At 40.9% G+C, this 14,131-nt stretch overlaps 1 protein-coding gene across 2 annotated transcripts in view; it reads right to left on the bottom strand.

Moving 5' to 3' along the window:
* LOC125022899 (vinculin) overlaps positions 1-9,581 on the bottom strand; it is a 28,136-nt gene extending 18,555 nt beyond the window's left edge. For both annotated transcript variants that reach the window (XM_047609891.1, XM_047609892.1), the window contains exon 1: positions 9,214-9,581. In XM_047609891.1, coding sequence (XP_047465847.1) covers positions 9,214-9,381 — 168 coding nt within the window. In that variant the 5' untranslated portion in view covers positions 9,382-9,581. The remainder of the gene's footprint in view (positions 1-9,213) is intronic.
* Positions 9,582-14,131: the final 4,550 nt, after the last annotated feature.

The following is a 14,131-nucleotide window of genomic DNA, read 5'->3' as shown; positions in this document are numbered from 1 at the left end:
TTCAGGGGAATTTCAACAATGTACTAGTACATTTAGCTTGTGCTTAAGCAGTAATTTGATTCATGGATTTGTTGATCATACCTGTGCTGCATGACAACCAAGTCCTTTATTTAAGAACCATAACCACTTTCCGCTCATAGCTTGCACTTCTTAACTACTTATCTAGGTTCTTAGGCGGTTACTTTGGGCATGACATTTAACAGATAATATGACAAGACAATTTTCTTCAGATTCAATGATGATGAAAAAAACCCACAAGAATAGCTTGCGTAATCTCAAAACCGAAACGTTAAGACAACCCTCATTTATACGAGATCAAGTCAAGTTTAGACACGACCTTAGCTGAACAAATGGGAAGGGACAGGCTGACAGCACTAAAGGCAGCAATGTGGGAGCCAAAAGCCGAGCTTGAGCTGCATTTAACGAGCACTGAGTCATACTCTCCCCAAAGCATCGCGCTTGAGCCTCTGAAACCATGCAGATTAGAGGCTCTCGGTAAAGTATTCAACAGGTCATTGCCGTCTTCCTTTTCCTCCTCCCTTGTCAAGTCTCTTCCTGTTGCCTGAAGTTCAAACTGTCTCCAGCAGCGATCCAAACAATTTGCTTTAAAAATAGAACCGTAACACACGTTTATAGCGGTTGTTGTCAAGCACTTTCGAGATGCCGGGCCTGCTTCACTATTTCCAGCCTGTGTCATGATGCTGGACGACGCTGTGATGATTACAACAATGATTGGCATGATTTAACTCTCCTTGCTTTTTGGACTTAAAAAAGGATAATCGCTTCTTTTATACCATAATAAAGTCACAGTGTCTATCTCTTCTTTTTACAGGGTTTCTGCAGGTTTGAACTTTTTTAAAGACCTATTTAAGACCGCTATGTGTTAAATTTAAGACTTACATGAAGTACTAACTTACTTTCAAAATAACGAAAATGTGGAAAAATGCCTTGGAGACATTTGAGATGAGATTTCAGACAAAGAACTCAGCAAACTTGGCCTATAAAAGTTGTGATGTGTGTTCAGTTCCACTTTCAGGTCTCATTTATAGTTTTCTTTCTATTTCATAAAGAATTACACAGAAGTAACTGTGAATACCAATGAAGCAGTAAATGGACCTTAGTATTTAAGACTAGACTACATGTAATTTAATGCATACAAGGCAAAATATGCTCATTATTAAGAATTTTTAAAGCTTAAATAAGGATTATATTTCTTTATTACCCATTTTTACACTTTTTAAGACTCAGTCGAAACCCTGTTTTTGAGCTCGGCTTGACATCTTCACGCTGCACGGGAGAAGAAGAAAAAGCTAATGATTCATTTGCACTTGCTCAATAATGTAAACTCCCATATCTATCGTCTCAAATTTCACAGTCACTTGTCTTACTGATTATAGCTTTTTGTACTGCGAGACACACTGCCCACACCATAACACAAATATTCTGTTCCCCGAATAGATCATTGGAAACCATTTAAAGGAAGGACAGCTGTTCACTTCCACCTTTTTTTTTTTAAAGTCCGTCACTGATTCAGTGTCATCTTCTTCTGAACTGCCATTACAAGGCCACCGACTCATTCGCCATTTGTGCCCGGAGTGGAAACACTGACACTCCTTTCACCGCGCAAAGAGCGCTGTGTCGAAACCCCGTGTTGTGAAGTAGCCCGATAAAGTGGCTGCTCCTTTAGAACAGACTCAGCTTTGTTGACGGCAGCCCATCGCTCTGCTGGGAGAAGAAAGGAGACTTTTGAAAGCCTCAAGGCTGCCAAGACATAGCCAGCCTTTCACATGTTGGGGCAGTTTTAGCACAATGCCGAAATTAGTCATGGTGACCACATAGACCAGCGATTGGTAAAGTTCTAGCAAGCCTTTGCACCTCTGCCCAACGTGACAGTGCAGAGTAAACTAGATTTTATTTTCAGCAGAGGTGTCTTTCCTCTCACTGCAACACGCTGACTGCCACTCTAAGCAACTTTGTATGTAATCTGATGAGAATTTGATGGCACAGAACTCCATTAGCTCATTTTGATCGATGATCTGAGATATCACATAGCTTCAGATTGGTGATGACTCAGACGGGGCAGCGGAGAGGTTGAACTGAAGGTCAGTTTATCATGAATCTGTCAAGCGAAGTCAAACAGGGTTTATTAATTCGGTCTGGGAAGTAGGTACACATGGCGCGCTCAAGGCGACAAAAGTCACAAATCAAAAGCTTGGCTTGGCAATGACAAAACAGCCACAGCAGCAGCCAGAGAGTATATATCAAACTCATGTCAATCTCATGTTGCAACAGCTTGGCAGTTCATACAGAGTTACTTAGGGGAGTAGCACTCATCAGTGCAAATCCTCCTCATAAAAACAAAGCTGACTCAGTGCAAGTCCGGTCATTCATGAGCTATCCTTTTCCATAGAACAAGGCTTGTTGAAAGAACCAACAAGGAAGGATTGCTTTTATTCTATTTACTGGGGGTAATGGAGGAAGTGTCGACATTATATCAAGCCAACCAATGAGGTGATAGAATACATAAATTTAAATCATAATAAGAAGTACGGACTCCTAGTATAGGCTGCTAAGGTTATAGACATAGTGGTCACGTTGGTCCTACTATCACCAGCATTATTACTCATTTAGTACTGGTGCCTTGGGACACATGATACTGAACAAATGGGCCACTTAGAAGTGTTTGCAACTGCTCAGTGCACTCCAGTACAGCAGCAAGAAAGAAATGTGAGAAGCCTTTGCAAAAGTTAAAAATATCAAGAAGCATAATCTATATTAACCAAGAAGACATAAATCATTGTATTGTTCTTGTCCACGCTGACTACATCATCCCAAACATGACTCTAAGGGAACACACAGAATCTTCAATGAGGTCAGAAAAAAAGGCTATTTCCTGGAAAACTCCTCAAGAGCTCAAGAGAAATTAGGTGGTGCAGTAATCTCCCCATCATTAAATTACTACTGCAACAGTCCAGTCAGATGCTGGACATCTGACATCTGACAACGGTTGAGCTAAAGTAGTTGTGTAAGAAAGAATAATCCGGATCTCCCGGACATAGTACAGTCTAATCTGCAGCTATTGAATTTCTCTTAAGGTATTGAGACTGGAATGACCAATAAACTGTAGAGGAAATAAGAAATCAGGTCATTCTGAAAGTGATCACCTTGAGCTAGAAACCTGCTGGATACTTATACATCCTTTTTAATTTTAGCAACGGATAGAGATAAGAGACACGAGAAAAGAACATAGGTTGCATCCAAAGCAATTTCAAATTTTCCCCTGTGCATTGTGTCTTTTGTCTTTGTCCGCAGCATTAAACACCCCATTGCCAAGGGGTTTCCCTTTGTTGGCTCATAGTTGTTTTGAGTGGGGCTAACAGCTGCTGGGTCTTCCTGACTTGGCTTCCTGCACTTCCTCTTCAACTCAACACTCCTCTGCGTCCCTCTATCCCAGAAGATTTTCATCAGGCCTAAAACATATTAACAGGCTACAGGTGCGGTGTGAATCCATAACACGCTTTTTTACATTTCTGTGAAGACTGGATTATTTTATTCAATAGAGATTATGGAAAAATGGCAGACTCCGCAGTAATTGTATTGTTGCATATATGACAGAAACAACCTGTGAGAGGCATGAAATGGGTTTCCCTTGACAAATTGCAGGAAGCTTGAGTACCAGGTAATAGGAAGTGTTTGGCTTTGCACGCCTTTAAAGTACTTCAGTTAATAAACATATGTTTCCCATCGGTAAAGGACCACTGAAATAGTTGATTGAAATGATGACTCATCTAGCAAAACTATAGCTGCTCGCAATGGCCAGTAACTATACCTTTTGGTGTTGCATGACACACAATGATATTTCTTAACTTATATTTTTTTAATCAAAACAGCAACTGCACATCGACTTAGTGATCTGCACATAAAAACATCTCCAAAAGTGATCTAATCTCCTCTTATTAGAATCAACCGAACGCAGCTCCTATGATGTATGACCAATGTCCTTATGACGCAGCTTATTGCAATTTCTAGTAATGGGAAGGAAGTTGAGACATCACTTCAAGCCAACCGATGAGCACCACTGTTATTCCATCACTGCACGAAGCCGGTCCGAAAGTTTTGACTGGCCCAGGAGATCGTCCTCCTGACTTCATCTTTTCCAAGACTCTTATCTCATTTTTTATCCCATGCCTATAAAAAGAAGCTATAAAAATAATGAAGTACAACAGGCCTCGTATAAAAACAGCCTCCAGCTGACTTCTATCACAGGCAAGCATGGTCTTGTTTCATTTACCCCTGCAGAAAAAAAAGAATATCTAAACTATTTCAGAATCACTTTATATACATGCGTATGAAAACAGTTGTCGGACCAAACATTTATCACAATTCAGATGTGACAGGAATGTAAAGATTTTAGCTCAATACACTCAACTTGAAAACGAAACCAGACAGATATGAGACAAAGCAAGAATAACAGAAGACACTGGCATGGGTTTATTACGCCCATCGTAACCGTTCCTCAGAACTGCTCTTCTCTTTACTGTGTGCCATCTGCAGCGTAAGCCTTGCTTATTGCACAAACATCACAGTCTCTCACACTTTTCCAAACACAACAGCCAGCCACAGGCATTCGCCACATCCTGTGGCTAAATGTGTGAAACAAACTCAGACAAAACGAGGAAACTGGCCATCTTTATGCTGTGGGAACACAAAGGTCATTATTTGATTTTTTATATTTTTTAAAATATTCTAGAAAATGTACTCATTCAAAAGGTTGGCCCAACCCCCCTCTGAGCTGGCTAGGAATTCCTCACATTCCTCACATTCATTTTTAATTGAGGTCGACCTCATTGTCTCAATCAGAAACAAGAAGTCAACGATGCCGGGTGCTGCTGAAGGGTCTTGGTTAAATGACTACTGTCTCAGTAGTTTGCAGTCATGCTTAAAATACTAGAGTGAGGGCTGCACGTCTACATCCATGCACACAGAATAATAAGACTAGGCCCTTTAAAATGAATAATTTAAAGACCTACATATTTGCACTAGATCTCTTCATCCAGAAACATGGTGAAAGCTCCCCTTTCCTTGCCCTTTTCTGTAAATAGAAGGAAATAGTTTTTCAACCAAATCCACCTTGACTGGGCTGCATTTCATCTTCCAGAGATCTTAGACAGAGCTCAAAAAGGAGCAAGTCTGTGTAGCGTGTAGGTTTCTGGGATTCACAAGCTACGAGGTAAACAGATTTGCTTCGACACACCCCAACCCTGACAATGTCCGGAGAAATGCGATTAGGGAGCTTTATCCTTCCTCTTCTAAGGATGACCCTTTCCTTTTTTTCAGACGCTGCTTCGCGCCCACTGCCATCAGAGTTTACAGCAGCGCACAGCTCCGACCTCACTGAGTGAATGTGGCCTATTTACATAGCCACTTTACACAACTGTTGTCACTTTGTTTATCTGTAGTGTAATTTTTGTTGACTTGTTGTGTTTGTCCTATTTAATGTCTTTTCTGGTTTACTGGTTCTCTTGACTTGTGCTGCTGTAACACTTGAATTTTATCTATGGGGATCAATTAAGTATTACCTTATCTTATCTTTTTGTGACAGTGACCTGCCCTCTAGTTAGATGCTGACTTTGTTCAGCAGACTTGCTTTAACCAACTCTCTTACAATATGTGCAAACATAGGTTTTTAACAATGAACATCTGGACAATAAACACGTAAGAAGAAACTATCCTTGTTCTGAGAAGGATTCAAAGTAAAGAGCTACAAAGCATGATTGTTTTCTCATTTGTATGAGTCAGGGGACTGTGACCAAAAGAAATTACATTTGATCCTTAACTCCAGTGATCTCATAACACCTGTTGTAATGTTGCTACAGCAACTGGAAATAATTACAGACATATGTATTTCTTCATGCCACTGTTGGAAATTCAGAACATCTGCCGAGCCTGGATTCCCTCATCCAAATACAGTCGAAGATGCACATGTGTCAGGATATGCTGACAGGCGCTGTATTCATGTTAAATGAACCGGCGGCGAATACACATCCTGCAACACTGGATTTCATTTTTGCATCATGAGTACATCTGGTGGAAAACAAGCCTCATAGTCACTCTCTCAGACCTCTGGCTTGACTTGATGATGCAGCTTCTAGCTTTGTAGTTTTAAGTATTGGGCATGTTACGTGCAGCGGATTTATCCGAGCTGTACACTTCTTAATCACAGTGTTAACTGGAGCCATAAAGTGGTATGAGAATTATTATAGAAGGGCAAAAAAGCTTCACAACACACACAGTGTATTTGCTGCAAAACATCTGTGGGTTCATTATTGTGGGCAAATGTGGGTACATTTCAAATTTGCATGCATATCATCTTTGAAGGGCAGATAAGGACTTGTATCCATAGTAACCCTGTTATACCCTGTGTTGTGTGGTATACCATACCACATACCAGACTGTCTAAACACCTCTGTATGAAGCCCCTCAGAGGAAGGAAGTCTGGTGGGTGCAGAAACAACACAAACACCATGGGGTACAGACCCGTTTTTTCGAGAGCGGGCTTTGAGGAGAAACAAAGGCATTAAGAAGAGAACCAAAATGGGTATTGGCCATAAAATCTAATAAATAACTTGCGAGCCAATGCAAGGCAATCCCTCTAAATGAAACATTCCTTTGCTGACGCCAGAGTAATTGTCCAAATTTATCACCCAGCAACTGCCAGGGCCAGGAACCACGTTGGCCTTAATTTAGCCCCTGTCCTTCTCTTTCTTTACAAGCCGCAATATCTGACGGGCAACTCATATCTCCCTGTTCCATTTGTGAGAAACTCGCCATGTATTGGTTTGTATTTGAGGAAACAACACTGTCATTTCCTTGCGGGCCTGATAGTTAGAATGTGGTTTTCTGAGGAATACTTTCAAGGATATGTCATTTCATGGTTCTAAATATACTTGAAACCACAGTAGCAAGTAATTCAAATGGAAAAAAGTAATTTTGGAAATGGAAAATTAATAGGCCCAAGGACATTTTAATTGCGGTGCGGGTAGAAGAGCATGACGGGAACCAGCTAGATCTGCTAATGTATCAGCACAGCCTGCGAACTTGTTAACCATGTTAGTCAAATGTGTGGTTGTAGATTCACTTCTTGCATGCACGGTGCAGGTCTGCAACTTTCTAGTGCTCATCTCCTCGCAATACAGCTTTGATATAACCAAACCCCATAGGCTAGGTAGCATTACGTTAGCTTCGTGAACATCTTGTTATCTACGTAGCAGGTTAGGATCATCGTCGTATCATGATGCTACAGTCTCTCGTGGTGTAGAAGCACAAAGTCTCTGGTGAATATTTGGATCTGAATTTTTGGAAAAGGTGTTGTCTGCTTTTGCTCCTGGGATGCTCTGGGGTCAGATGAAGAGAGCGGCATTAAATCGATGAAAACAATCTCAGCTGTAGATGTCAAAAGATGCTTCTGCAACTATACTAAACCTCGGGTAAATTCAATAAATTCAATTTAAATACCTGGGATTGTGTATGTGAAGTTTTTTTACATGGTGAGTTTACTTTGTAAAGTAATTTGAAGGGAAAACAATGGCATACGCTCTAATACCTTATTAAATATTAGGTTTTAGATATAAAAACTCTCCTCATACATTCACTTGCACGTTCATTAGGTGCACAATTGAAAACAAATGAGTTCTAATATAACAATCCTGCACTATATCCCTGTTTATGGCTGTTTTAATGTTCACTTCATGCTGAAACAACGTAAGAAATCAAAATGAATGATCATCTTAGAGGGTCAGGGTGTAGTTTGTGGAGCGGTTTAACGACAAACTAGTTTTTGTTATTTAGTGTAGCCCACTAACTTAAATAGGATTAGGATTAAAAAGGAACATGTATTGGTTCAATACAACACAATTAAATATAACTACAAACCACAGCCTCCAACTAGCAGAGCACTGTATTATCCATGTCTATTTCAGTGATTTTAACCAAATGAATGACTGAATACCACAATTCCATCTCTGCATACCACAAAATTAACCTGCTTTAGTGCAGGACTTTTCTATTAGAATAGAAACGAACTGGCTGGAGAGCAGATAGACTTTATGAGTTTTAATCAAACAATAAACTATCCCATCCCATTCTAGTCCACGGCATAACTACAGCAATCAAGCATAACATTGCAACCGTCTCTTCCTAATATTGTGTATATCTCCTTTGTGCAACATCAGAGAATGGACATGGGCCCTCTGAGGGTGTCCTGTGGTATCTGGCAACACAATGTTATTAGTGGGAGGTCTTTGAAGGGAGGGGCCTCTGTGATAGTTTGGGATCTAGTGAATTTGTAGGCCAGGTCAACACCTTGTGCTGCTGTTCAAGATTTATTATATTTATTTATTTATTTTTTTTTTTTAGTTGTTCCTAAATTGTTTTTGTGGCTGCACACAGCTATGGGATGGGAGTGCCTGGTCTGGGTCTGATCTGGTCTGGTCTGGTCTGGTCCGGTCTAGGCGGGTGTACATGTCTAAGTAACATCCACACGAATGAATGCCAGGTCCAAAAGTTTCCCAAGCAGAACACTGAATTGTCACAAGATGGTCGATTCACTTTCTCCTGTCATGCGTGGTCATAATGTTACGGCTGACCGGTGTACAGCCTTTTATTCAAACATCAAACTCCTCCAGTGTGGTTGTATTAGACTATAGTCTAATGAATGATCCTTCCTGCAAGCACTCGGGTTAGTCAAACGTAAGTAAGTGAATTCAAACATATGTAATGAATATCCTTTAATTCACAAAAGTTATTCTGAGACAATCCCTGCAGGTGCATTACCTCTCTGAAGTGGTGAATTATGAAAGTAATTCAGTGTACCTGGCTCCCCCCTACACACACACACACACACACACACACACACACACACACACACACACACATTACAGCAGTGCCTACGTCAAGCTATGGCAGTCGAGCAGCTACAAAGGAGGCAGGGCATATTTTCAAGGGGAAAAGGGCGTCGCTGCCCTTTGCCCCAGGTCAAATAACTCCGGGAAAGTTAGATAGCATGCACACATCTCCACTAACACTTAAATGAAAACCCACAGCTTGAATTAAACGCTGCCTAGCTGTAGCAAAGCGACAGGTAGCCCCCCCTCTGAGTTTAAGAGGAGTTCAGCATTTATTGTATTTCATTTTTCTTTTTTTCGTTTTACTCACCCGAACAAGGTTGCTAACAGCCGCCTGCACGGCAGCCACCGGAGCCGACAGATCCGGGATACCTTTCCCATCAACTTCACCTTCTTCGTGCATTATCACCAGATGGGATATCTGCTGAGCCACCGGCTCCAGGATACTTTCTATCGTCTTCGTGTGAAAAACCGGCATGGTGACAACTTTAGAGCACTAACCGAGTCAAAAAACGTCCCACCACTTGTGGCAGCTTTCACCCTAAGTCCCGCTACGGAAGCCTAAAACAATCCTTTTCTGTTGTTTTTTTTTTGTTGTTTTGTTTGTTTGTCTTTCTTCCCAGGACGGTCTCTCCCCTCCGCTGTGAAGCCTACACTAAACTACTCCCGACAAACCATCAACGTAAAAAAAAAAAAAAAAAAAAAAAAAAAACTACAAGAGGGGGAGCACGTCAACGTAAACGTCAACGGTCTGCTTCCGGATTCTGACCAATCAGATTGCGCGGAGGGAAGTTCCGCGTAATCTGATTGGTTCGTTCCGGGTGCTCCCTGCTGGCACCTCCCACTTCCACCCAGGCGAGTTTGCTCGAGATCCGAGCGTGTTCCTAAATTACGTAATAGATCCCCATGTCCTAAAAAGGGAAATATGTGTCTGCTGCTGGTGAGGAGTGACATTCCAGTCGGTGGGAATAAAGTAGTCAGACGGGCTGTGCTTTTGGCCCCTTAAAGAAATCTGAGGCTGTGACTCATAGAAAATAAGGCTGTGAATAGACAGATAGATAAATATACACCACACTATACATACCTATAATGATAGAAAAATATATATACTAAATTATTGAATATTAAAAAAAATAAAAAAAAAATACATGAAATGAATGAATGAATGCTGAATGAATACTCAACCAAAATCTTCACAATCAAACTCTACAAATACCACAACCTGGATGACTGAGAGCCGTCGCAGACATCACACTATACAATATCATATTATGAACAAAATAAAAAATAATAATGAAATACTGCCACTTGTCAACTTGTCAGTTCGTTTGGCACACGAGTCTGCATTTAATCTGAGCTTCATAAAGTTTACGGTGTTCAGCGTTTGTTTTAAATAACTCAAAGGAGCTGTTGATTCAGCTGGGTTTTCATTTTGGGGGCTGTGCTTTAGAGTACTATTGAATTGTGTTGTGTCAACACATGATCCTTTTATTTCTACAATGCCATTTTTCAGAAGGGGGGTTGGGGGGATTTAGTGCAGGGCTTTTATAGTAGATTGTATTTCATTTTTCGTTTCATTTTCACCAGTGTACCTAATGTTTTGGCGACCGAGCGTACAATCAGTTACAGCTTCAGAGCCGTCCCACCTCTGATGACCCAGAATAGTTGGCAAATCCCACTTATCACAGGCAGCACCAGCAACAACAGCGTTTATGCTCTGCGGCCTAACATGGCACATTTTTTCAATTCCTCCTCCGTCTCGACCTCACATCCTGAAACAACAGTATCTGAGGATTGAAAACCAACTGCCAAGCAAACCAGCTAAGGAATTCCCACTGAATCCCAAGAGGGCCTACACAGCAGCAGCCCATTGCCTAAAAAGGAAGAGTCCAAAAAGAAAGAATCAAGGAAGTGACTCTATTTGAACCCTGTGTAAACATACAAGGGATTGATATGCTTCCCTTTTATGTAAGCGGTTATTACAGCAAGATGAAGAAAACGGTTCAGAAATTCAGCATTATCTCGACTTTTGAGTGTAAGCTACTCCCACCACATTACTTTGTTGTTGCTCATTAATACACCAAATGTGTTTCACCCTCACACGTCCTAAATGCCAGATAAATGCTCCATCTGGTGGAGTTCATCCTGAATATAGACATCAAAGATGGCCTGGCGTTTCCTCGGCTCTCCGGTTACTGACAGGGCCGTCTCGTGTGCGCGTGCTGGAATGTGCAGCGCTGCACGAGGTGGGTGGTCCACACCTTCCCCTACTGTCCCACTCCCCCACTGATAAGGCCATCTAATGTGATCCTGCTGCTGCTGCTGCTGCTGCTGCTGCTGCATGGAGGTCACAATGCATCACAGTGTCCACTCAAAACCATAAATTTATAGTATAAACATGCAGGGATAAACCATTCATTTTTTGGATATCATCAAAACGCATCCTGGAATTATAATTTAACGTGAAAATCTGTTAACAGAAGTCTTTAATAATATGTCGATTGCTAGCAGCTTTTCTTCTATTTGTTTTAATCCCCACGAGCGCCGGGCGCCATCCTCTGGCTCAAAGAAGTTAACGCAATCAGTGGAGCAAAATCAATTACGAGTCAGTATATGTGTGGAAATTATGACACAATCACTTTTATCTCATAGGATAATTGCACATAAGAGCAGAAAATGTGAGTGATTGCAGCTGAAGGGGCAAATTAGCTGGGGAGTGAGGCCAAAGTGGCAGTCAGTGGTTACACTAATTACCAAACTGGATGGATGGATGGATGGATGGATGGATGGATGGATGGATGGATGGATGGATGGATGGATGGATGACATCTGTTGGTGCATCCCTGTTTGTGGCGTAGCTGAAAGCGAGTCACAGTAAAAACATTTGGTCTTCGTAATCACTGAAGATTATTTGTGTTTTTCCACTTTATGTGTTACTGAAGAGTGACACTGCTGCACAAAAAAAATAACATGCCGTTGAAATTAGGTGGCTACCAAAGCTTGTTCACGGTTGAGGTGAGATCAAAACTTTCACAAAGTCAAAACTTAAGTAAGAACAGGAACCCGACATCCTGTTCTTTGTGTCTCCACCCAGTTGCTGGTTCTTTCATCTTCACACATTTAAGTTTCTCTAACAGGAGGAAACATACGAGTGTAGCTCACTGGTACACTGCCAACAAACCCAGGGACCGGAGATTGTGTACGTTTAAAACATTATTTGATTTTCAAACAACAATATGCAAGAAATACGTGGATTGAAACTTATCAGTCCACACATCACTACATTTAAATACCTTAAACTGCACCTCTTCCATATTAAATATGTACATTTTCAGAGGTGACAGCACAATATAGCACTTTAAAAACCTATCAAAGACTCAAAAGCACCCCAAACTAGAACTGAATGGTGATATTGATGAAGTAAAATAAGATGAGGCATGAAAGGCCATAAAATAGGTTTCACAAGAAACCTTTATTTGCTTTCTGACTGAGAGCGAGATGAGATAATCAATATCAATTTCATGTGTCTACACTAAATACGATCTGGGAGACGGCACGTTTAAAGCCTGGCTTAGCAGGAAGATTGGAAAAATGTCCAAAAACACAGAATTTATAAGCAGAGGTGAGGCTGGCGTGTTACTTATAGCACACACAAAGACCAGAGGCTTCGACTGGTGGACATTTTGTCGATGACATGTAGAGACTGCATGTGAATTCACTTTGAATCAACATTGTGTGAAGCTGAGATTAAATGGCTAAATGACAGGCTTTATTTAATGTAGAAATTCAGTTTTTAATCTGAGTAAAGTTTAAGGGCAGAAAACAATTATAGAGGAAACAACAAAAAAAAATGCATCTTAAATGAAGACACGGAAGAATATTTAGTGTGAGATCCTGCATCGGCTCAATTAAAAAGACAGAAATTGCCTTAACCGTGCTTTATTAATGGGTCTTGGAAACTTTGTTTGAACTATCTGTTTGTGTGAACCTAATTAACAAGTGCTGCTTCCATAGTTACATTTTCCACCGGCACATTACCTCGAACCTTTTGACAAATTCGTGACCAAATTAATGCATCTTATCCACTTCCCCCCAAGGTCCCTGTGTGAGGTTTAGTTTAGAAATCGTAAATTGTGAAAACAAATTAGTCCAAACAAACTAACTGCTAAACAAGCTTGTCTGTCCACCTGAATTCTAATTCCTCTGTTTATCCTTTGACTTTTCCCACTGACAAAATCATTAAGTCAATTATTATTCTTGTCCACTGAGTTTGTTTTCAGCTTCCCCCGTAGCAGCATTGGCACTAACCACGAGTCTAACATCTTTAACTATGACGGTGAATATTTCCCCACTATCAGCAGCTTAAGCTCCAAAACGTTTGCCTTTCTTCTTCACTTTAAGTTACCGCTCTTCAATTTCGTCCTCTTACTGTGCTGAATTGTGCACAATGAACTTTTCATGCAGCAATTTTCATGACACACATATAATTATATCATTATAAAGTTATTGTTAGATTAGATGTGCCGTTGCATGCACATGTCTGCAGGTATTGAGTGCAGAAGGAATTTTAGCATGCTGTGTGTATGGTTAAAAGACCACAAGAGGGCGCTAAAGTCTGGGATTAGAGAACGTGGGACCTTCTCCATCATCCCAAACGTGTGGGCATTTTACTAATTCGGGGGTCACCCCTGTGATGCAGCTAATGGTGTCAACGGCTGGAGAGGCCTCAGCAGGAAAGTGATGCTCTACGGGTCTGACTCACTGTCATGTCCTGTGACATTCAACAGCCTCAAGAACGCGGACTCGCAAAGCCACGCCCTGCTCTCAGAACTTTATGGAAACCTTATATCATCCAGTGATTCCTCCGTGTTCAGTCACATTCAGTCACAACATGGGGCTCGCTTTGGCGTCGCTTGTTCTGTGGCTGAACGCGTCAGTTAATTGGTAGTGAAGTAATTAGGTTTAGGGTGTATGGTTGTCAGATGAAGACAAAACAAAAGCATCATGTCCGTTGCTTCCCGGAGGCTGTTATGCAAGCAAATATGAAAATGCAACAAAATCCAACTGTTGTTTAATCTTCACAGATGCATCGAATAGAAAAAGTCGGGCATGTTTTTAGAAATATTTTCCTGTATTTCTGAATGTTGCATCTTTGGAAATGTAGGTACTTTAGGTAGATTTATTAATAAATGTTATGTGGTTTTGCGTGTGAAAAATAGCAAAGCAGG

This window comes from Mugil cephalus, chromosome 16 (genome assembly GCF_022458985.1).
Source record: "Mugil cephalus isolate CIBA_MC_2020 chromosome 16, CIBA_Mcephalus_1.1, whole genome shotgun sequence".
NCBI lineage: Eukaryota > Metazoa > Chordata > Actinopteri > Mugiliformes > Mugilidae > Mugil > Mugil cephalus.
The sequence above is the reverse complement of the archived record's forward strand: the minus strand, read 5'-3'. Positions and strand labels throughout refer to the sequence as shown.